We start from the raw sequence: 24,119 nt of genomic DNA, 5'->3' as shown, positions 1-24,119 counted from the left end.
CCGCACCCACACACACACACACACACACACACACACACACAGAAGCAGCATGCCAGTCTTCAAGATGAGAGGAAGAGGTTTATTTTTAGGCCACTTGGCCCACTGTTGTGCTCAGGTTTTACTGAACGGATGAGAGAACTTCCATTGCTCATTGCTGGCGTTTGTGTGGGGGGTGGGGCTCTTATTGTGGCCCCCAGCAGGGCGCTTGTGTCTGAGTGTAGGTCACCGCAAAGATGGAGTCCAGCAAACTCCTAATGGGTGCCCAGTCAAAAGCAGAAAATTATTTTGTGCTACTCCAACATTATCTGCACTTGTCCTACAAATAAACCCGCATATACATTTTGCACATTTTAAACAGGTTTTTCTTTTGTTCATTTATCCCAGCATGACAAATATTTACTTTTCATGTTGCATTTCGTCAGCTGACTCACATGCCCACCAGCTCAGCAAAACCCACTTTTGGGAAAGCGACGCTGAGCTCAGTTTGGAGCTTTATGATCTACCGAAAGATGCTTTTTGTTAGAAAATATGAATTCAGGCCAAAACTGAGGTTCGAAGTGCCTTTTTAAAAATTACACAATGTACTTGATTCTTCGGACAATGAAGGAATTGGCCCCAAGAAACAGATACATCGCCGCTGCAGAGTGAAGCTTCTGCTGATTTATGCTGAGATTCTCGATCGCCTGGAGATCCTTGAAAGAAATTCAATTTATCTACTCCATGCTGTGGGGTTAAGTCTGAAATGTCAGGAGTCGGCAGTAAAACAACAATTATTTTCAAGCTGAATAAGCAAATTTCTATTTTTGTAATATTTCACTTGTGTGTGTTTTTCAAAAAACTCATGCAGAGGTGAGTTTGAAGTATAAAAATTGTTTTTTTCTAAAAGCTTTCAGCACCATCGGAAAAAAAACAGATCAGGCAAAGTTAGTACTGTGTGAATTCAATGAAAAAAAGAAACGTATATGGAGCAGTGAATGAGGCATGCTGCAGTATAATTCACACATGCCGATCTGAGTCAGAGGAAATATGCTGCCATGGCTCATGCTGTTATAATTTGGTAATTAGTAGTTTTCACCATCATGGAATGGTATTAGAAATCGTACTTTACTTTCTTTTTTTTGGGGGGGGGGCTTTATCCTGTGTTCATTTCATCAAACCTGGAAAACAGTTTAACATCCTCATATTTTATATTGGATGAAGCCATTTTCAAGATTAAAGAAAATTACAAATCTGTCATGTACCGTTGCAGTGGTTTGGTTGAATTGAAGCTCTAAGATTCAGTTGTGGACACGAACACTGTCTCCCTTTAAGATCAGGTTTAAAACCTTCCTAATTCTTAAAGCTCAGGGTTACGGCTGACTCAGACCACCGTAGACGATTTTCTCATTCCTCTGTCGTCTCCATCATTACCAGTCATTTGTTACAATCCAATCATGATGAGTTCTTAAACAGATTTTGCCTTAATTACTTTAAATATTTATATAAATAAATAAATACATCAATAAGTCATATTATGACCACATCCCTAATACTGTGCCCGAACATATCTGACCCCTTAATTCATGACTCCACTCTGGATGTGTGCCGTGGTCTCTGGCACTGCGATGTTTGCAACAGATAAATCACTTCCAGCAATTTGTGCTTGGTGCTCCGTATCAGTTCACTGCTTTTCTGCCTTTGATTTCAAATGTTCATGATGTTTATATCACTGTGGGACTGTCTTACCAAGCCTTCAGTGGATTTGATGTTGGCGAGCTGCACCACCTCCAAGTGTGCAGACTGGGACACCATGGGATCCGAAGACAGATTGATAATGTGGTCGCACACGCCAGACAGCGTTTTACACTACAGAGGGAACATTATGGGTGAAAACAAGCTTCAACTGCGCACACTGGGCTTAATGTTGTTTTCACTTTTAAGGAATCGAGTCAGGAGCTCACCACATGCAGGATCTTGTTTTCTGTTTCGTACACAGAGCAGTCCTGGGAAAGATTCAGAGAGCACTGTTACCTCCAGAGAATTTGTCAAAAATGGAGTTATTATTGGCATTTCTGCTGTAGGTGGATATAAGAAAAAAAAACAAAAAAAAACGAGCAGCTTGGCACCTATAACCCCCAACACTCCCACACAGGCATGCACAAACACAAAACAAATGAATCACCACTGCGGAGGCATGTCTCTCTCTCTCTCTCTCTCTCTCTCTTTCTGTCTTTAGTGCTGCCAGTCTTCTTCTCTCTCAGCCTTCAACTCTTTGCCTTTCACCCTGTTTCACTCCCACCTCTCTTTTTTTTTTTCCCACTTTAAATTTTCTCTCACCTTCATATAAACATGATCCTCCACAGAGACTAAAAGCTATTAAGCATCACTTCTCTCGTTATTTCGTGATCTTTCAGAGTCACACAGGACAGACTTGTCACCATTACCAAGCCCGCGTACAAGGACAAATATCCCGACAGCAAAATCAAATACGAGAAAAGCTTTATGCGTTTGATTCAGTGCGATGCGTCCTCAGCTTTCTAAGTATCTACATATGCATTCAAGCTTTGATTACATACAGTTTTATCTTTGCAATGAAGAATAATTGCAAAGGTAAAACCAAGTCATGAGGTCTTCAGTTCAGCCCGCACTGGTAGTTTTCTAAATCAGTGCAGTAACTAAGTGAAGGGAATGCTGATGCCTGCCACACACTGGCATCTAAATAATCTAATCTTTTGCTGGACTTGAGTTACATCCCGCATCATCATGCCATTTGTTTTTACCTGTTGTACAATAGTCGTGAGCTCCAGACACAGCTGGATCACGTTGTTTCGTGTGACGGAGTAATCTGCCACCGCGGCGAAGGGAGACCTGAAAAAAAAGGAGCACCTGGAATGAACCATTAGGTCATTCTTCATTTGAGACTGAATCACTGGTCAATTTGTGGGATTATTTTCAATCTCACACAGTCATGTGGCGCAGTGTGCAAGCACATGCACGCACGTACGCATACACACGGACACTTTTCAAATACGTAAATTTGCACCACTGTGTCTTGTCCACTAACAATTTGAACATAATTTGAGCCATGAAATTTACACTGACCTACAACTTCAACGATGCGACGACTTTTCCTATTTTTACTCCTCTGCAAAAACAGGATTTATTTATATTTCCATATGTGATGGACATTTTTATTTCACTTTAGAAGACTCTAAAGTAAATCTTCTGCCAGAAATGTCCCTAAAACTTCAACACACAAACATTAAAATACATCTCCATTCAGACCACCGGTATGTGGCTGTGCTGTCAGAGTTAGATCAGATCTGTGTGTTTGTTCTGTTTGTTGCTTTTTATAATTGTCAGTCAGACACAGATATTTTGTTTTATTTAATCAATAATAATGCATTTTAAAAGGACATGAAAAACAGGGGAATAAATCTGAATTAGAATAGAAGCTGTGGAAACAAAAAGTGAGTCACATGGGAAACAGAGAAAGATAATCACTTTCTTATTTCTGTTGAATGTTGTCTGCTTTGAACTTCCAGATTCATCAAACAGATCCAGGCAGCAGGCGCGCACACACACACACACACACACACACACACACACACACACACACACACACACACACACTCCTTCAGAGAAGCAAAGGATAAAGAGACATATAAATAGACTTACAGCGTCTTTTTGGCCACCCTGTCAAAATCGACTTATATAAGGCCTTTACTCATCTTTTCTTGTCAGCTGATTGGTCATGGATTCTATACAAAACCACAAATCTGGTCGTTTCTGGCAAAAAGAAATACTCGAAGCCTTTAAACATAATACATGATCCTTTGCATTGTGCCGGATGAACGAGACTAATTCCGTTTTTATGCGTTCGTTCAATTCCAAGTTATTTTTGATGAATGCAAGAATATAAAAATCTCTTTCTATAGTGGAAATCTTGTGTTTTTTTTTAAGTAAACTCTGTATTTTAATTAAAAACTCTATCAATATATCAATGTTTGTGCACTTTAAAATGCAGCTGTTATTGTTTTCCAGTGCTTCTTACAGGTGCACCTCTTTGCAGGTCTCACCTGTCCAGCCATGCCAGCAGGCTCTTGGCAGCAGCGATCAGGTCCACCACAGAAGTGAGAAAGTCGTTGGGGAGCTTGCGCGTGGCTCGCCCGTCGTAATGGCCGCTGCGCCGCCGCCCCGTGATGAAGTTCTGCAAGTTCTTGGCAGACGCGCTGAGCTTATGCGAGAGCGTCTTCAGATTCTCCGTCTCCAGCCCATAATTCTAGTCGGGAGAGAGGAAAAGCAAATTCACCATGTTTGACCAGTTTGTCAGTGTTTGCTCTGATCGCGACGCTCTCCAAGAATTCCGGCGGCACGGAGCTGCCGCCGCCGCCGCTGCTGTCTCGGCAGGAGAGGCCGGAGCACCTCGCCGCACAACAGACACGCTGCACATATGACGAACATGCGAGGAACCAGCTGTCGCCCTGCATGTGTGGGGACGGCAGAAGGCTTCGTCCCCAGCCTGTACGCTGAAGCGCACGTGCCGGCCCTGTGGGCGTTTCTCACATCAGAATTTCTTGGGAGGGGAGATCGCAGCAGGAGGGCCACTAATCATATTTAATACAGCAGTGCCTGAGAGACTTAAAACTAAATCCCAGTTACGTAAGGAGCTTTGGGGCTGGAGCAAGCCCCCCTGCGCCGCTGCGCACGATGAGAGGACTTTAGATTCAGATTGCATCTGTGACCTCGGTGGACTAAATCTCCATCTCGTTTCTCTATAGCACTCTGGGGCGAACACACGCTCATTTTCAGCTCGCTTTCACACTGTTCCGACTTAATTTCCACTGCATATTTTACCATGTTTTCCATCAATATTCTTTCAATTTAACTGATTTTGCTTCAAGAGCCCCATCTATAAATACAAGAATGGTTGGATTGTGTTCTACAGGTGAACACGCAAACCCCAGAATACAAAGAAAGTTGTTACTTCTTAATCAATAATAAATTTAAGAGTTGAAAAACATCAAATTGACAGCATAGCCAGTGCAGTTACAGATGAAACAATAAAAGTATTTCTAAATATTGCCTTAATTTAGGTGGAACAGGCCATCTTTAACAAACATTTTTCAAGTTTAAGAACAAAACTAATCATGGAACATATCGTGCAAAGCAGTCTAAAGATGAAACCATAAAATGAATAGCTAAATGCCTTTCCAGATTGAATTGCATGAACTTTGAACTTCCTTAAATCGAATGATGTATAAATGAGCTGACAGTGATCAGAAACAACGGGGCAACACCAGCAAAAACAAAAGGAAAAACGGTTAAAATTCACAAGAAAAACTCATTTTTCAGAGTTATTTCTTCTCACTGTACAGGACACAGACTGAAAAAAGGAAGCTCAATGAAAAAGTTCATTGTTTTGACAGTTACCTCCCACACAGAACACACACACTAATTCCTTAATACAGTTACGGGACATATTCAATGTCATTAAATATTCTCATATCTTCAGACACTGTGTTTTTGAATTTTATGACCTCAAAGTCAATTTAATAAATACATTAAAAACAGAAAATTTTCAGAGTTTTCACATTTTTTAGATGCAGCGATCTACACAGTTAAACCTTGCAAAGAAAGACAGTACCTGGAAAGTCTCATTTATGAAAAAAGGGAGTGTATTTTTTACAAATTCGCGTATTTAGTTCTGAATCCAGTTCTTAACATTCTCATGAGTGAAAACGTCTTATGAAGCCGATAAAGCCAGAATCTGTCTGCTCCACAGCTGCCATGAGGAGCCACTGGGTGCAGAGGCTCCCGGCACCAACTGACCGTCGTCAATTTTTGCACTGTCATGTTGTAAATATCCAGGTAACACAGGTCAGAGCAAATGAGTGTTGCTAACCGAATAAATATGCTACAGCGGCACATCAGCCACATCAGCAGAACAGCAGTCAAACCGTGCTGACACACACAAAACTTGGATCTCTGAGGCTGGGAGCAGAAATCAGTTGAAGCTGAGGCTGTAATCCATGACGGCACTAATGATGGTGGTGAGATTTGCCTGTGGAGGACAGTCTGGCCAGATTAGTAACTCTGCAAAGACTTGCTAAGTTGTTTTAAAGTTGAGTCCCACGGCATGCGCTGCTCTGACAAAACACAGGAGTTCGATGTGAGTCTTTGAGGTGATGCAGAGCGGTGGGAAGACGACGTGGGATGCGCGGACTCACCAGAGCGCAGAGCAGGTCCACAGCCTCCAGGATCAGCTCCTGGTGGCCAATTCTGGACACTCCCAAATCCTCCAGCTCCTGGTGGGTGATGCGCAGAAGCTGGTCGCCTCCGACTTTCTCCTTCTCAAAGGTCTTGATGTACTGCTGCAGGCAGTCGTCCAGGCCTGAGGGAACCACACAGAACAACAAGATAAACGTTCAGTACGGCCTGACAAGTTAAAAAAAATTCATTTTGGAGGCAGCATTGCATTTTTTTTTCACCAGCTTGCAAAGCTTTCATTTGCATAAAGGGCTTGATTTTTTTTTTTCCTTGCCAGAATATGTGCTGTAAAGCTCCAAAGTGTGAGCACAGGTTGCATGTTGCTGTGTTTAGGTGTGAAACAGCCTGTCAGACAAAAAAAAAAAAAAAAAAAAAAAATTGACACATCCCCCAATCATCAGCAGAGCAGAGGAGCATTTTCAGCTTCAAAGGAGAAAAAAAAAAGCCTTCAGCGAAAGAAAAACGGCAACGCAGCTCAGCTGCTCCGCTTGTTTTAGATAATTCACCGCTGTAGCAGGTGGGAAGCCTTTTGGAGAAACAGTTAATGAGGAGCAGCAGACTGAAACTAACCTACTGATTCTGCACTTCCTGTCTGGAACAACATTTAAAAGGGATTTCTAATAGGACACTATCAAGGTAGTAATTACTCTTGTACCTTTTAAAATAAACCAGAAGTGATGAAGACTCCTTTAGCAGATCCATATGCAATGAGCCGCAGCCAGTCAGCTGCTTCACTACTTTATTTTTCTTCGTCGAACCTTTGAACCTTTGGATCGTGACCTCTGCGGATGGGCGCACCTCAAAGAGCTCAAGTTACGAAGACGCTCTCATCCAGTCATTTCGCCATCACAAGTCCTCCATCTCAGTTTTTCCTGATTTTAATAAATCAACTGAGGACACAATGTTCACTTGCTGTCTAATATATCCCACCCACTAACAGCTGCCACGATAAAAAGATAATAAGCGTTTTACACTTCAATGATCCGAGGAAGGAAAAAAGAAGTGAACCAGCTACGGGGTCATGGGTGGCCAACGCTTTATGATGCACGCGGGGATGCGGAGCCCCCACCTTGTACGTTACAGCATTTAAATGAGTCTGGTTGAATCCATGGGCTGTTCTGCCATTAAATATCAGGTCATAGTGTCATGCTGATGGCATGAGCATTAAATCAAGAATTCAATCTGAACACAGCACTGCAACCATTCAGACAAAACTTAAAACTCTTTGACACATAAAATCAAGTATTTTAAATTGAAATTTAATTCCTTTACTGGAGTGCTGAACTCATCCCTTGTGACATGAACTTTGCTGCAGATTAGACGATCGGAACTATAGACAAGAAACAAACTTTGCTCAGTAAATAAATGATGAATTGAAGGGTATTTCTGCATCAGCCTCTTCAGACTCAAAAATCTTATTACCCTCAGTTTAATTCACTTTCGCACCAAGCAAACACATTAACTAGCAGAAAACCTAATACCTCTGTTTACATCCATAGATCACAGCCGATCGACGACACAGAGTGCTCGGCATGCTAACAGGCTATCCCTTTAGCGGCTTCCACAAGGAGGATTGCTTTTGTGTGGCGTTTTCTATACACAGAGCCTGTTTCCGTTCTCTATGTCCTTATTTTTCTCTCTCTCTCTCACACACAGCCCCTTCCTCGTCTTGTCTTTTCATCGCCGCGGGCCAATCATATACATGTGACTCAGAGCCGAACCTAAACCTGATCAGGCATTCACATCGGGTTCAGCTGGCAGCGCCACGCTGGAGGAGAAACATAGGGAGTTTCGCGGTTTTGCATAACATTTAGGAGCTTAACTAATCAGCCTCTTTACCAAGTTAATTGAGACTCATTATGTCAATGAAGTATTCCCCGTGTTGCCATAGGAACCACGAAGCGGGTTTTTGGCAGGGATTTCTCCTTGACCGAAGGATAAAGTAAAGAAATAAGTGAGGGGAGGCTGTGATGCTCCTCATCGCTCTTATTTGGCAATCTGCTGACTTTGATGGTATGAGAATTAAAATAATGAGTTGACATAAGGAACCATAAGGTAGCATTTTCTTCTAAGTTTATTGGTGTAATTAAAAGTTTGCGTCACAAAAAACAAGGCTAATAAGCTGAAATGTGTTAGCTCTTTGAACAATTCTGCTTTTTTTTCTCCTTCTCTATTAAGAAAGGAGCTGGGTATGACAGAAATCATTTTCTGCATGGAGCATAATTCACTGATTGCACGGACTAATCTCCGCTACATCAATTTCCCCGTCTATTTCATGTTGGGGGCCAGATTATCATCCACACAGGAGAAATTAAAAGCACAGCCCTGTCACGTACTGATTTCTATTTCAGATAATCTTCTGGTAATGTCAGTAAAGGGAGTTATTTGAAGCTGTCAGCGCTGGTATACAGTATAGCATCGATCTGCCATGTCACTGGCTGTTCCTGTGTGTCAGACAAGGAGAAAGTGACTGAGAGCATCAAAAACTGATATACCTCACAAAACAAGAATTATGCTAATGCATGTTGTCAGGGGGGAGAAGAGAGATTATCCTAAGCCTACATTCGGTCCGAGGCTCTGTAGACCTGGGCGAATCACGAAAACAATCCAGCAGCGAGATGCACGTGTGTTATGTGTTCGTGGAGACAACATTCACTTGTTACGTCATGAACAAAATCTTCAGTCAAAGCCCGAAATCTCTCCTCCTTTGTGATGAGGACCTCTTCTTGGAAGCGGCTTTGACACAGCTGGGAATGGAGCCTGTGGCTCACACAGCTCACTGGAGGGGGTGGAGAGCGGGACTGTGGGAAGGTCACGGGGTGCCCCTGTTTGGCCTCCAGTGACACCGCCGAGCGGTATGCTAATAATGGAACCTGTGAATGCGAACGACAAAACGCTGCCAGTCCTCGGGCCCTGAGAATGGAAGGGAGACAAGAACGAGACCACCCCTCCTCCTCCTCTTCCTCCTCCTCCTGCTGCTCAACCGTCTCCTCTGCCTCTGTGTCTCCCAGTACCACTCTGTCCCTCACTTTAAATAATCATTACTGGGCTCTGGGCGCAAGAACCATCCCTGCCCCACTTGTCAGATGTGGGACACTGAGGAGTCCTCGCTCACATCCAGCCTCTTCTTCTCGCGCTCTCGTTTTGTACTTGTGCTCCCGGCTTATTCACAGATCGCCCGAGACGTTACTCAAACTGCTGTGGTCATTCTGTCTCTGACCGTCTCAGCATCTCACCGTCCGTCTGTGACATTTGTTCGCTGAGATCTCCAACAAAAGCTACTTTGTGTATTTACTGAGGCTGCAGAGTCACCGAAACGCCCCGTCTGAGGCGGCGGCAGCGGCAGCATCAGATAAGATCTGATAAGAAAGATTTGTATTACACAGCAGACATTAAGGGAGGTTTGATCCTCCTGATCACAATATATCTGAGCCAGCAGAAAAAAGACCTAAAGGCTGGGAATTATTTCAGTGTGTGTGTGCGTGTGTGTGCGTGTGTGTGTGTTGAGGCGGTAAAGATGTATGGATGGTGATGTTTCATCCGAGGGGCCGGGGCCTGACACGTGAGCACGTGGCTCAGCAAAACAACACACATCACTGACTGAGACAAGTCCAGCGCTAAAAGACAAATAGGCAGACCAGGATAACACCCTCCTACCCAGTTCGACATTTCCCCGTCGCTTGGGGTAAAAACTTTGTAACGCAAACAGAAAGCTGCTTAGCTAATGAGGAATCTCTGCCTTGAAAGGATTGTGCAAATCCTGCACAGCTGTTTGAGGGCATTCAGAGATGTTTGGAGACCGAATAAGCACACAAATGTCTTGAAGGAACAACTTAAACACTAAATCTTCTGAATGATATTTTGTTTTTTTTTTTTACTGAATCCACAATTTTTTTTGGGTCAAATTGTATTCTCACATTTTACAGACACAGTATCCTGATGAGAGAGAATGTGTTGAGGTATTCAGTCTTGTTTATAGACTGTGCCTCTATATTTCCATCTCCTTGCAGTTTTTCATTTATTCCAAACATCCATTTGAGACTCTAATTCACTTGATGCCTTTAGACAGATTGTGGGAGGAAATTGGAGTAGTTGGAGAAAAACCCACACACAGGAAGAATACAAACTCCACAATCCTCAAATCAAACCCAGGATATTCTTGCCCATAAGGAAAGAGTGTAAACCACAACAGTTCAGGGGAAATATCCTTTTATATTTATTTATCTATTTATTTTAAGGAAATGAGCTGTGAAGTTCATTATTTTGCAAGAGGTTTCCTAGAAATTAATGGGAAGCACTGATTCACATAAGGTGCACTTGTATAAATGTTAATGAACTGAATCTCTCTGTAATGTTCTTCAGGTTTCTGCATATTATGAGGTTTTTAAACTGGATCCAGTCTGATACAGTGTTTTTTTCTGTAAGTCAGCCGTGACTTCTTATTGACTTGGAGCATCTGGATCAGCATCTCACAGATGGCTGCACAGCCCCTTACACTGTACAGCCATGATGGATCTTTTCATATATAAATATATATATGTATATGTATATTATGTGGTCGACAATTTAAACAGTTTCTCATTCTGATCTGAGATCCAGTAGGGGTGATCATCGGAGTGTAACTGCCGGATCTCGTCTCTCCTCCATCCTCCTGCGTTAACAATGACCATCGCAGGACACAAAAGAGGGTTTGAACCCGTTTCTGGAGGATTTGCATGTGTCGTGCTCCTGCAGATCACGACTGTCTGTGAAAGGGCAGGTCGTCTCCACACAAACTGCTGGAGGTTATCGATCAGACGATTTAGGGCGGCAAATGGGAAAAGAAAAAGAAAAAAAAAAAAGGCTGGAGAAGCCAGAGGGAGAGCCGAGGCTCAGCAGGTGTTTTGTTCTCCTCTGGCATCTCCAGGCAGCGTGTGTTGAAATGCACGAGGAAAGCAGCGTTTAAATCATCGAAACACGGCAGGGTTTTTTTTCCCTCTAAATCGGATCGGACATGCACAGTGCCCGGAGCCTACCTTTCATCCAGTCCACCACTTGAGCGGAGCTCCACTTGCTCACAGGCTCCATCACCAGAGCCATGGCAGAAGTTTGTCTTGACGCTTGACAAAAGAAAAACACTCCCAACAAGACAACTCCCCGCGCGAAATGTAGGAGGGGAAGGAAACAAGGTGTCAAATTAAAAGAAAGGAAGAAAAAAAAAAACAACAACGGGAATCTCCTGTGCTGCGTTTGGGTGTTTACTAACAAACCGACGTAGGTCCGAGAGGTCCAAAATGTCGCTGGGTGAAGTGTGACACCTGCACACTGGAACACATTCCTCAGCTCTGCTTCAGCGAGCGCCTGTTTTTTTTTTTTTAATTGTTATTCAGCGGACGCGGTGCTGGAGGGTCGCTGCTGGCCGACCCTTCTTCCGAAATACATCCCAGCACCTTGCAGAGGGGAGCAGAAGGCGCGGACTGTCACTGCATGCTGGAGAGTGAGCAGGCTGAAGGCTGAGGCTGAGGCTGAGGCTGGCTCAGTGGCTCCGCTCGGAGCCGAGCCGAGCCGATCCGAGCCGAGCCGAGCCGAGCCGAGCCGAGCATCCTCCCTCTCTCTCAGACATGGAGTCACTTGTCCTCAGAGCGAGCATGTATGAGGGGCGATCCGTGCCACGGAGGAGCAGCCCAGGGGAGCGGGAGCTTCTTCTTCTTCTTTTTTTTTTAAACCTTTAATTATCGGTTTGTTGTTGAGTTATCTGACGGTTTTTTTTTTCTATTTTTTTTTACTTTTTTCCACATAAAATCCATGTCTTTTTTCAAACTGTACGTGTCCAGATTATTACGTGTTTAGAAGAAATGCATGTTTAGAAGCATCAGGCCTCGCTTACACAAGGTCTCAAGTGGAAACGCATAATTTTTGCATTTTCGTTCTGCAAACGTTTCACTTTTATACTGCAATGTGTTGAAAAGGATGGTTTTATACAGTGAATGCTGAAAACTGATAAGTATTGTAGAGCCACTAATGGGTGCTGTTGTTTATTTTTATAATGGACTGCACACACACAGAGGCAGACAATAATACACCCAAAAATAAAAAAAATGTTAAGTACACAGACATTGGAATGGTCATGCAGTGATGTTGGATTGCTATTATGGGTAACTGTAAACCTTAAAATGCAACAATGGTTTTCTGTTTCAACTTGAAGACCACTGCTGTGTAAATGGAGTCTGAGATGTTTCACGTAATCCTGCCTTTAGTTTACTGTCTAGTTATAGTCAAGGTATTGAACCAAACCAGGTACATTAGTGCGTGCTTCTCACCTGGGCTGAAGAGCCCCATTGTTAACAGCTGTCTAGTTGGCTCCTGCTGTGTATATGAATGATCTCTGAGTTTGTCAGATACTTGTTGTTTTGTACTGCAGTTTTCTTTTTGCCATTTCTTGTATGGCGATTTGCTTGCCTGTTTTTCATTATTTGCCTTCCTGAATGGAGACACATCTCTGGAATACTTTACAGACATTTGCCGGAAATATGCAAATATGCAAAATCACATATCATCATTGATTTTAAGTGAACACATGCATTTCAAAACAGATGATATGTACTGGACCAGCTCTCTGTTTCTGAGTCCTACTTCTTCTCCTGCATGTTAATGTACAAACTTTATACTGTATAAATAACTCATGCAGCTTCATCATGAGCTGCTGGGATGCTGAGATGCATGCATGTGATTGCAAATCACAAGAACAGTCATATGTGGAGCTTTATTGCCTCTGGAAATACTTCTTATGGATTATGAGGAATAAGAAAGAGGAGGCAGTGTCTTAATGTCATTTCAGAGACATTGCTTAAAATAACATGCTGTATGGTCCCTTTCTGTTACACAAAAGTTTTAGTCCATACTGGTGAAATTAGTATTGGTTTTACTGAAAATAATAGCACCTGTCATTTTCATAGAACTAATTAAGTACAAATTTTCAGTATAGCTTGCACAGTACAGACAATAACACTGTCAACTCTGTCTTTTATCACTGAACCTCGCTGTCCAGTGATGATATTGTGCAAGTAATTACCTAGAAGCAAGCGGAAAAGGACCCACAGCAGAGTCTTGCAATGTAGTTAATACCTGTGCACCAGCTGTTACTTTAATTGTTTGTTTTTCATCCATATTATTCGCCTAACTGATTCACCCTGTGAAGGACTACAATTGAAACACAGCCCTTCACTTGCTCTCCTCCCACAGTGTGGATTTAACATGCAGCGGTGCTCAGAGCAATGGCAGGCTTTTGTCAATTTCTTTTGTGAATGATTTCACCCACAGGGCACAAGCACACGCATGAATCTCAAATATGTTTTCACACACGTCAGGCAGCACGGATGGCAGATACCGTCTGCTGCTTCCAAAAAAAAAGACACATTTATTCTTCTGAATGCAGCAATATTGTGACAACAACGCAAGCCAATAAATAATAAACCTGTTCAACACAATGGATTTTCCAACAATGAGTCCTCCTCCTGTGCTCCCTCAGCCCTTGGGGCACTAGTCAGCCCTCATACAGCCGCGGTCTTTGTCGCTGCTCACGCCTCCATCACACAAAGCTCAGTGTAGTGGAAACGACTCAACAAGCAGACAGGATGCTGACATGTGCCAGGCTGTAAACAGCTTCAGGGTGTGAGTCAACATACACTGAGAGGACATTCACATCACAGACTGAATAAAAAAAAAAAAATGTATTTAAGACTAAGGGCATGCTATTAAATTTGCAGGTTTATCAACACTAGTCTTATTCTTTTAATCCCTCTTATCATTTAAAAAAAAATCACTTAACTTCCAGTTTTCAAGAAACACGTAGGCAATTTGAAGTCACCATTAGCTGCAAATGCATCTATTTGGACTGAATGAAAACCAGAGTATTCATAAAAATCCAGGCGGGCATGAAGAGAAGTTGCCAAAAAAAGAAGACTCCAAACAATTATCTAGTGTCAAATTCTCACCATGAGGCAAGAGTGCTAATCAGTACAACACTGTGTGATGCTCAAGGAATATTGATCTCAGTGGGTCTAGTTAAAACAAAATTAAAAAGTGAAAGAATAACAGTTCTTACAAATATTCATGGGAAAAACATTCTTGCCTGTCAGTAAGATGACTGGGGGTACAGCAGCAGATTAAACCCCAACCGGGTAAGCACTGACATTCAGCATGATCAATAATCATAAATAAATACAGAGATGGATGTGAAGCCTAATAACCAGACTGCTAACAGCTTATATTTGCTGCACTGCTTTTTTTTTTCACTTTTATGAATCATACTTTGCCAGAAGGGGATTGCAGTTCGTGCACAGATTCAGCACCAACCTTATATAAGAGCATGGTGTATTGTGTATTGTTTGGGGATGCCATAAATTAGTTATGAATAGAAGTTTCACCCACCAGGTGTTTGTGGTCTGTGATTGGATCATCACCTTTAAAATTGATTCAGTCAGATTCATTGGCGGCAATACACAGTCAGTGTGCTGCAGGTTCTCTGTTTTGTCTCATAATGCTGTTTATTCAATTTTACTAAAAAAAAAAAAAAAAGAGTAAAGACTTTAATCAAATCTTCATTACTTGCACACAAACTGAAGAAGAAGTTTAGAAATCTTGTATGTCAATGTTTGATTACTGATCTCAGAGAACAGAAATCTCCTACATGTCCGTTGGGTTCAATCCACGACACTTTCATTGAACAGTCTAACTTCAACAATTAACCGCACTAAGTTTTAAAATCTGGTGTGTAAAGTTAGGAAGAAATTAGTTTACTTAGCAGACTTCTGCAGCTCGATTCTCATCAGAAAGAGATTTTGGACTCGCCGCACAAGGTTATGTTTGCTGCGTAGCAGGCAAGTCTCCAATAAGCTGCTGATAGTCTTGTTGCATCGGAGACCGTGGAGGTTGGGACAAAAAAAGCTTGGAAAGAAATGGAATTAAAAACACTGATTCTCCAGTCGCAATAAGATCATTTGAATAATTGTATTATTAGTTGAATCAGTCTATAGTTGGGCAACCTCTTTTTAGCATTAGACTTTTGGTCATTGATTTGCCTTATCTAGACCAATTTTTTCACTGGTTTTTCCACAAGTAATGTCCCATATTATTATTTTTTTGGTTCAATTTGAAGTTTCATGCCATACTGTTGCTTTTAAATACTATATCTCTACACAGTACTGAAGCATGCAATGAATAAATGATGGCTTTTTAAGCATAGTGCATGCCTGTAGAGCTGCATTTCTGAGCCTGTGGGGACACTGGTTCAAGCGCGTTTCAAATGAAATCTCTTCAAAGCCTGATATTGACTGGTCCATTTCAGTCAGATGTGTTTGAGAAGAATCCAGATTTAAAAAAAAAAAAAAAAAAAAAAAAAACATAGAAAGGGCCCCTTCAGAAACAGTAAAGATGACACTACGAAAGCAGAGCAGCAGTGATCCAGTAAGCCCAGTACAAGGATGAAAAGCCAAAAGCAGCTAAATGGAATTCAGCCTTCATTGTTAGCTTTATTATTAACGCCAGAGCTTCTCGCTGACATTTCAAAATGTCATCCAAGAAAAAGGCTTATAGCTGTGCATTGTCAAGTGTGGCTGTGTGATATTTATGCGGAAAAATTGCTGCCGATGACTTGATTTTATGTAATATTTCACCTATTGCGCAATGATGCTGCATGGCACAGTGGTGTAGTGACTAGTATTGTGGCCTTTCAGCAAGGCATGGTTGAATTGTCTTGGTCAGTTTGTGCAGAGTATGTTCCCTCTCTGTATCTGCATGTGTCTCAAATATGTGTGGAAATGTGTGCTGCAAGGTAATTTATCAATCTGTTCACTTAGTGAATTCCTGAAGATCTAGCCTCCTTTGAGAGCCAAAGCTAATCCCCATTACAATTTTTTTGGAAACATATTGTTTTAATATCTAATTAAAGTTCTGTTCACACTTGTCAAACACGGTCTAATTAAAACAAACCCTGTATGATTGCTGCATTAGCTGCACTATGTCAAAGTAAATTATGCTCAGTTCAGGGGAGGGTGAGGCAAGTTGTCACTATAATTGATTTTAAACTGTAGAAGTATCGGTAGTAAAAGTAAGTCATAGACATTGTGTCTGTGTGCAAGTGGATTTTTTTTTCTTTTTCTGTGGAGCCTGAAAACAAGAAATACTCTACATTTGTGGGGCCTGAACAACCCTGAGGGGATCTTTATTGGCTTAGATGACGATGTTGTTTTACAGCAAAAAAAAAAAAATAAAAAAAATAAATAAATAAAAACGTGTTTGTGTGGGTAAATCATCATGTACCAAATTGTCTAGTTGTCCTGTGATGGACAGGTAACCTGCCCAAGGTGACCCAGGCCTCTGCACAGGATAGAGAAGGATGGATGTACTAAATCGACTTGATACATTTCTATTCTAAAATTAAAGGCCAACAGCTCTGAAATTCATCCGCTGGGAATGTGATTATATGCAGGATAAATAATGATAGTCCTTCCTGTTCCATTGTTGCTCATCCTCCCCTGTCAGCAGAACAGCAGCAGCACTAAACAGACTGCATGTTGTTCTCTGCTCTGGCCTGTAGGGGGCAGCTCCGCCTCAGAGATGATTTGTGCGTCTCACATTGTGAGGAACAAGTGAAGAAGAAGAAGAAAATACTTCCTGGATCCAGAGCTGTCGGTAAGTCACAGACCACTTCAAGCATATGTCTTCAAACAGGAACCAGTGTATATACATATAATTTCATATTACCAGGAGAGCGTACTGGATATTTTTAATAACTTAAACTGGCGGTTTTTCCTGATCGGAGACTTCTCGACGCTGCACAACCCATCTGTACTTCTGAGACTCCAAAGGCCACCCAAAGTTATCCTAAAATCTTCAAAATTGTTTTAAAACTTTAAGAATCCTTGTTTAGAATATTACAAATGCTACTCAAAGCAGTTATTTCCCAAGTTTTGCCACATCATTGGTGCCATTTAGTCACATTTCTCACATCTTATCATATGTCGTCATCATGGCGTCCAGAACACTTCAGGTTCAAACACGGGAATAAATATTCCTCATTTCATCGAGCATTCTGGGAAATTAAAACCAGTAGAGCCTAAGTTAGCAATAATTTTAATTTTGGTCAAACCGTTGCATTTTTCTCTACCCTAGTTATTATTCTATTATAGCCTGTTTGAAACAGTGTTAAAGTGTTCATTATGTCATCAAGATGATAAGGAACGTAAGAAAAAGCACGTTCATAGAACACGTATTAAAATACTATACGGCTATTCAGGAGCAAGATCATGACACCATCAAAGCAAATTGATAGTAAGGGGGATGAATAAATGTAAATGAGGGATTTGACACATGTTTAACTCAATGAAAGCTTTTTTTTTTTTTTTTTTACTCCTTTCTCATATTTATTATTTAAAATCTTCATACTTCAACAGGATATTTTAAATTAAGTTTGAGCTCATATTTAATAACAAAGCAGCAAAGATGAGTTCATTTGCAAATCTTGCAACACAGACTGCCATCATCTTGATTTGGGCCTTAAAAGTATATCCAGTATCAGTCAAGCAGTCATGGATCAAGATTTTACAGGTGCAATATTGCTTAAATCTGTTCAAAAGAATGTTCTATAGATGTGTGCAACTGTCTCTGAGGTTAATCAGTTAAGTAGAGAACATTTATTTCAGTCTTTTAAGTCCATCAAATTAATTTTTACCTCATGGAAACACAGGAAATACAGCAAGCCTGAACAGTTTTACTTGGGTGGAAAAAGTAAAAAATAAGATTGAACTTGAGTAGAACTACTTTCACTCTTATGATTTGTAAATAGTTAATATTAAAATTAATATTGAAAAAAGGGATAGTATTAAGGCTGCACATTATATCACAGATGGCTAGTTGTTGCGATATCAGCATGCACAGTGTAAATATAACAAAGGTCTGACTGAACTCCAATAAAATGTTTAAATCCACTATGCAATTCAGAATCACTGACTTTTAACATGTATTCACAAAAAAATGTGTTATTAATGACAGATTTAACAAACTGCTCCACATTTTTTGTATGTATTACAGGTCATATCATTGTCACAGTGTTATTGCATATTGTATGTTTAGCGGCTGTCATGAAGTCCTAATTATTAATATCAGCTTTTTAATGTATTCAGTTGCATTGTCAGTTGCAGATATTTGAGTTTACATGTATAGTATTTACTTTTAAAACATTCCTCAAGGTATAAAATTTACAATTTTATATTTAACAGCCTTTTTTTTTTTTACCTTAAATTTGATCATCTTTGTCTACAAATGGAACAAATGTCTTATTTTCTGTTACTCTAAAGGACCAGAGGCGTCGCTATGTTGAGACTATAAACTGACGATGAAAAGTAACCCTCTTCAGTGTCTCCATCATTGACAAACCCTCTCTGTGAAACAATGGACGACCCCGAAGAAGCAATGAGCGTGTCATTAAGTGGCTCCTCCCCCGGAGAAGCCGTTTCCGGCCGAGGCCCGATTCTGGCTAATGAGGATGAGGACCTCTACTACATCCCTGAAAGAAGACCTTCTCTTGACCTCGGGCCAGGTCCAATGGATACCAGCAACTGGTACTGGGACATCTTTCTCGTTTTCATCCTGCATCTCCCTTTCTCACTCTGTTGAGTCAAAAAAGAATTTTAGCATCAGCAGTTTTATCACACCTGATTGTTTTTTGTCCTCTGAGCAACGCATCCTTGTTTTCTTCCTCCCAGGCATCACGTGGAGCAGGCCCTGACTCCAGCTCAGAGCTACAAGTCAATGGCGAGTGACGGCACAAACACAATGGACGATGACAACAAATCCTACACCGGGTACAGTGGAGACACCGCTGCTCAGAGAAGCGTAAACCAGGAGCTGGACGCAAACATGAAATCTCGCCTCCGTAGGTGAAACTTTCCCGTTTTGTTTTCTCAGGGTCCAGCTGACCAGAACCGATTCATACTCGAGCTGCTACTCCTTTGACAGTGATGACTGTGAAAAGCGAACTCCCAAGTAAGAAATACAGTTTCAAGCTGCTGCAAGCATGCTGCTGTGCGACTCAATAACTGATCAGTGATTAAAACACACTGTAACATCTACATGTGCCTCAACAGGACCAAAGTGCAGGAGGAGGATGCAGACAAGGTTAAAGAGGATGAATCACAGACTACAGACATAAGTGACATGCTCAAAGGGAATGAGTTTGCTCATCCATCCTTGAATGTGGAATTCACTTTCAAAGTCAGTTCATCTTTTGTTTGTTTGTGTGCAAATAAAATTTCTTCAGGTCGTAGCGCACACAGAAAGTTCAGCACTGACTTTGTTCTGTCTTTTGGCATCAGTTAATTTCTGACACCCTGAAGAAGCTGGCCCGCTGGGAGCTGAGGGACTTCAAGACAAAGCTGTGGGGGCATTTCCCAGAGTTGTTCTACGCTTCGCCTGAACACGTGGACCTGGTGAACCTCGTCGACCGGCTGCTCGAGTGTTACAGCCTCGAGGCATCTCTCCAGATCACCAAAACCGTTCTGGCCGAGTTGAAACTGACTGCGGCAGTCGACAGCCTCTGGTTGGAGTGCGTCAGAAGTGAGTACTCCACAGCGTGCCTTCCAGCTGCGTTATTGCAAATATAACCTCATCGATTATACATCCTAATTTATATTTGTTCACGTGTGTTTATTTCTTTTCTTTTTTTCCCGTCAGATCAAGTGCGTTATGAGTTGCGTGAAATTCTGAAGGAAAAATATGCCGAGGCCGACGTCGGAGGAGAGAAGAGGCCCTTCGATGAAATCTACACTGACCCCCGCATTTATAGCAAAACTGACTTTGGTCCTAATATTGAACACGAGGTCGCGACTATCCCAAAGCTGAGCACCAACAAATCAGAGCCCAAGCTGATCACGCTGAACGACATTCACGCCCCTGAAAATGTGGACCGTTACGATCTGCAGTTTGTGTTAGTCACCGGTATGGCCGGATCGGGAAAGTCTATGCTGGTGCAAAGATTAATCCTCGACTGGAGCCACGGACGATCTCACCAACACGTGACTTTCTTGTTTCCGCTTACATTCAGAGAACTCAAAAAATTCGCAGAGGGGAAAGTCTCTCTGCTGAGCATCATTAATGAGCTGTACCCACCAACCACAAAACTCAAATTTGAGGATATTTCAAAGGAGGACTGCAAAGTAATGTGGGTATTTGATGGTTTGGATGAATTCAGTGGCAAGATTGACTTTTTTAACACCGAATTATATGGAGCCTACCCAGACCCCACATCGCTGAATGTGATCGTGGTCAACCTGCTGAGAGGGAGGATTCTCTTCCACGGCCTGATTCTGGTCACGACCCGGTCGCAGGTGAAGCGCACCATCCCGTACGACGTGCACTGCTGGGAGGTACAGCTGCAAGGTTTCAGCGAGCCACAGAAGGACGAGTACTTCACTAAAAGGTTCAAGGACGAGGCACAGGCCGCCCGAGTCATTTCACACGTGAAATCTTTGAAGACTTTCCACATCATGTGCCACCTGCCCTTGTTCTGCTCGCTCATCGCCGACGAGTGCCAGCGCGCATTCACGGAGCAGGGGAGCCAGGCCGAGCTGCCCAAGAGCCTCACCAACATGTACACCAAGCTGATGCTGCTGCTTATGCGACAGCTTCGCTCCTTCAGAGCTCCAGGTCGCACTGCAGACGAAGAAAGGGACTTTCTCATGGACACTGGGAAAATGGCCTTCACCATGCTGGAGAAGGGCGCCTTCCTCCTCGACAAGAGCTACGAGTGGGAGCAGCACGGGGTCAGTGACAGGGAGGTAGTGGATTACAGTGGCTTCGGAACCGAGTTCTACATAAAGCCGATGATCCTGTACCGAGAGAAAGCCTTCAGCTTCATCCACCCCACCATGCAGGAGTACATAGCTGCTCTGTATGTGTTCCTCTCCTTCACCAACCAGGGCAAGATGATTTTTGAGCGTCAACTCAAAAGCACATTGAAAGGCATCTTCAAGGGATCAAAGATAATGGAACTGTACAAGAGCGCCTTGGAAAGGAACCTTAAGTGCGAGGATGCCAAAATGGACTTTTTCCTGAGATTCCTGTTTGGGATGTCGGCCAGAGAGAACCTGGAGCTCCTGGCTCCCATCTGCAACACGTCACAGTGTGCATCCGCCACCAGCGACGCCGCAGCGCTCATCAGGAAGAGGATGAGGGACGGTCAGCATCCAGACAGGATGAGAAACTTGGAGCACTGTCTGGAGGAGCTGGGCGTGTGCGACCCATCTGCTGAAACATCTAACGGTAAACCAAGATGAAGAGAACCAAACAACCAACAAAACACGACGACGTGATTTGAAGTGATGGACTACAAGAAAAAAAAAGTTTCTGAACAATTCTGTTTTGAGATTTTGTTGCGATATTGCTTCCTCCACAAGTGAATTTACACTAGTCCTGCAAATCTTGATTTCAGAATAAACAAAACACACTATTTTGCATTTGTAATCAAAGAATAATTAGATGGGATGCTGGGATTATTTTTGATACATGTAAACATATTAGGTTTTTTTTGTAGTTCATCTTCCATCATTTACAAGCAGTGACAAATTGTTTCTTTCTGAATGTCTGATAAGTGTCGGAATCAACCATTTTAATTTATAGCTTTTTTTTTTATTCTTCAAGCTTGAGTTTGTGTAAGAAGTGATCAAATTATTGTTATCTCATGGTGATATATTTCAGTGCAGTTGAAAAATAAACCGTAAATTGCAATCATTTACTGAAACGACATTTTTCACATATCTGGTATTTAATGGCAAGAATGTAAAGAACTCACTGTTAATACAATATTACATTTAAGATTCATGTAAAAGTTGATTAAAAAGATTAGTTTTGATCCTTCCACTGATCAGTCATCAGTACAGCATATAATACATTCACATCTAACATAAAAATACTTTGCTTGAAACACAAATACAACTTAATGATTTCTGTCAGCCGCTAGCACAATTCCGAGTGGTTGCGTGTAGCGTTATTTTCTTCTGGGCCGTCCCCACAGCATTTGTCACAACACATTTGAAGGTGGATTTGAGGTCCTCCGCTGTGACGTTCTTCAGCAGCAAACTCCTCTGAACGATTGCACCGTCCTCAAAGGTGCGTCTAAAGCAGACAATCATCCACAGCTCAACCACTCGCATGTCTGAACCCAGACAGAAATAATGAGCACAAATCAAAGGATGCAGAAAATAGCCCACAAAAAGAAAAGAGAAACTCACTCTTTGGATTCTATTATTCTGTCGGCGCTTGGCGCGTCTTCGGGGAACGAGTCATTGACGAGCCAGTAGATCACAGCCTCGTCTTCAGCACAGTTTGTGAATGCGTCACAGTGAAGCATCAACTCCTCACCTGTGAGGGAAAACACGGCCAGACACACACTCACTGCAAGACCAATTTAAAATGGTTTATTGCAAAAGTTTTCTTGCGCCGTCACCTGGAGTAAAAATCACCCTGTGAGCTGTCTCACCTGGACGGACTTTGATCTGGACGCGTTTTGACCCGATGATTTCTGGAAAATCCTCCTCGACTGAAGAACCAACTTGTGTTAGCACAAACACAAACACACACACACACACACAAAGATTACATGAAAATTAACTATTCTTTACCTGGAAATCCATCTGCAAGCAGCAGACACAGAGAACCCAAAGCTGTGACAGAAACCAAATGCTTTAATTTTCCACATATTAACGCAGCAGAACAACACTGGCATCGAGATGTGTTCTTACCATTGACAACAGCCTGCAGCCTCATGATTCCTCCTGCAAGAGATCTCTGCCGCCGAGCCGGCTCACGTTACTATATACACGTAATCCACTTCCCCCTTTGCTTACTCGACACACGGGGATTTCCTCCGAAACTGTTTACCTTGTGTGCTCCAGAAAAGAAGACACTTGTGAACAATTAATGTTGCATAATTTCAGTCGCACAGTTCTCGTTCCAGTTGCGTTAAATGTCATTTTTAGATCAAACAAGGTGGAGACGCACAGACGAAGCACACAATATGAATCAGGTGACATTTATTCAATGATATCCATCAAAACCTTGACAAGAAAATAAAATGTTAACCTTGTTGTACAGTTTCTTAACTGCTTGAGCTGGTAGAGGTGAAAAGGACAAGAAACTGTCGTTAGAAGTGTCTTTGTTTTGCATTCGCTGCAACCAAGACCTGCAAAATACAACCAACCATCGCTCTGCAGCAACTTCTGGCCTAGAATCCCCCCCCCACCACCCGAAACAACAAAAGAACAGACACCAGATCACACGAAAACAAGCCTGGCACCATCAGCACTCACACAGAGTTAAAGGATCATTCTGGGATACTTTTATCTGGTTTTAGATAAATTACTTTATGAGGGTGTTTCTTTGGAGACATTCCGCTATTTTAACAGCCAAACTGCTAAAACACTGCAGAAGGTATCCTCTCCTAATTTTTTTCCTTTCTTAATTTAAATAATCAGGATGATTGTGACCATGACTGTAAGCCCTTGCAAAACTCATGACACTGGAGAAAGAAAAAAAAAAAAAAACCTATTGTCGAACAGAAAAGCAATAATACAAAATATATCAGTTGAAAAATGGCTCCAGAGGAAGTAGAGCTCTTACGATTTAGGAGGCACAGCGAGCAAACATCAGTGTTCGTCCCCACTGCTCGAACTCCAGCATGATCCTTTCACCCGAGTATTAGCAAACACTTATCGACGTTGGTAAAAAGTACCTCTCGCTAAACGTTTTGAGAACCGTTTCACTAGGCCGTAAGATGCACAATCCGATCATGACGGTTGGTGTGAAGCAAATCCTGGAAAGCTGACATCCGAATTTCT

The 24,119-nt window shown here is 42.1% G+C and overlaps 3 protein-coding genes across 10 annotated transcripts in view; 1 reads left to right on the top strand and 2 right to left on the bottom strand.

Moving 5' to 3' along the window:
- Positions 1-11,414, bottom strand: part of LOC115395165 (connector enhancer of kinase suppressor of ras 2-like) — a 29,856-nt gene extending 18,442 nt beyond the window's left edge. For 4 of the 7 annotated variants that reach the window (XM_030100575.1, XM_030100576.1, XM_030100579.1 and 1 more), the window contains exons 1-6: positions 11,265-11,414; positions 6,210-6,373; positions 4,059-4,261; positions 2,760-2,865; positions 1,941-1,982; positions 1,726-1,845 (exon numbers count right to left, since the gene is read on the bottom strand). In XM_030100575.1, the coding sequence (XP_029956435.1) occupies positions 1,726-1,845; positions 1,941-1,982; positions 2,760-2,865; positions 4,059-4,261; positions 6,210-6,373; positions 11,265-11,328 (699 nt within the window). In that variant the 5' untranslated portion in view covers positions 11,329-11,414. The remainder of the gene's footprint in view (positions 1-1,725; positions 1,846-1,940; positions 1,983-2,759; positions 2,866-4,058; positions 4,262-6,209; positions 6,374-11,264) is intronic. The other 3 variants (XM_030100577.1, XM_030100578.1, XM_030100581.1) reach the window with 1 other exon arrangement.
- Positions 11,415-16,870: 5,456 nt separating this feature from the next.
- nlrc3l1 (NLR family, CARD domain containing 3-like 1) lies at positions 16,871-22,066 on the top strand. Its single transcript, XM_030101135.1, has 7 exons — positions 16,871-16,920; positions 18,585-18,848; positions 18,993-19,091; positions 19,195-19,272; positions 19,374-19,500; positions 19,602-19,842; positions 19,960-22,066. Exons 2-7 carry the CDS (start codon positions 18,679-18,681, stop codon positions 21,558-21,560), a joined length of 2,316 nt encoding a protein of 771 aa, XP_029956995.1. The 5' UTR covers positions 16,871-16,920; positions 18,585-18,678; the 3' UTR covers positions 21,561-22,066.
- LOC115395556 (interleukin-1 receptor accessory protein-like) lies at positions 22,030-23,169 on the bottom strand. Of its 2 annotated transcripts, XM_030101138.1 has the most exons (5): positions 23,025-23,169; positions 22,905-22,946; positions 22,763-22,822; positions 22,515-22,644; positions 22,030-22,398 (listed from the first exon to the last, which is right to left on the bottom strand). In XM_030101138.1, exons 1-5 carry the CDS (start codon positions 23,047-23,049, stop codon positions 22,233-22,235), a joined length of 423 nt encoding a protein of 140 aa, XP_029956998.1. In that variant the 5' UTR covers positions 23,050-23,169; the 3' UTR covers positions 22,030-22,232. The 2 variants fall into 2 exon arrangements, with proteins under 2 accessions (XP_029956998.1, XP_029956997.1); XM_030101137.1 differs by having other exon boundaries at positions 22,905-23,169.
- Positions 23,170-24,119: the final 950 nt, after the last annotated feature.

The sequence above is a fragment of the Salarias fasciatus genome, chromosome 10 (genome assembly GCF_902148845.1).
Source record: "Salarias fasciatus chromosome 10, fSalaFa1.1, whole genome shotgun sequence".
Classification (NCBI taxonomy): domain Eukaryota; kingdom Metazoa; phylum Chordata; class Actinopteri; order Blenniiformes; family Blenniidae; genus Salarias; species Salarias fasciatus.
Note: the sequence above shows the minus strand (reverse complement) of the source record. Positions and strands in the feature narration are given on the sequence as shown.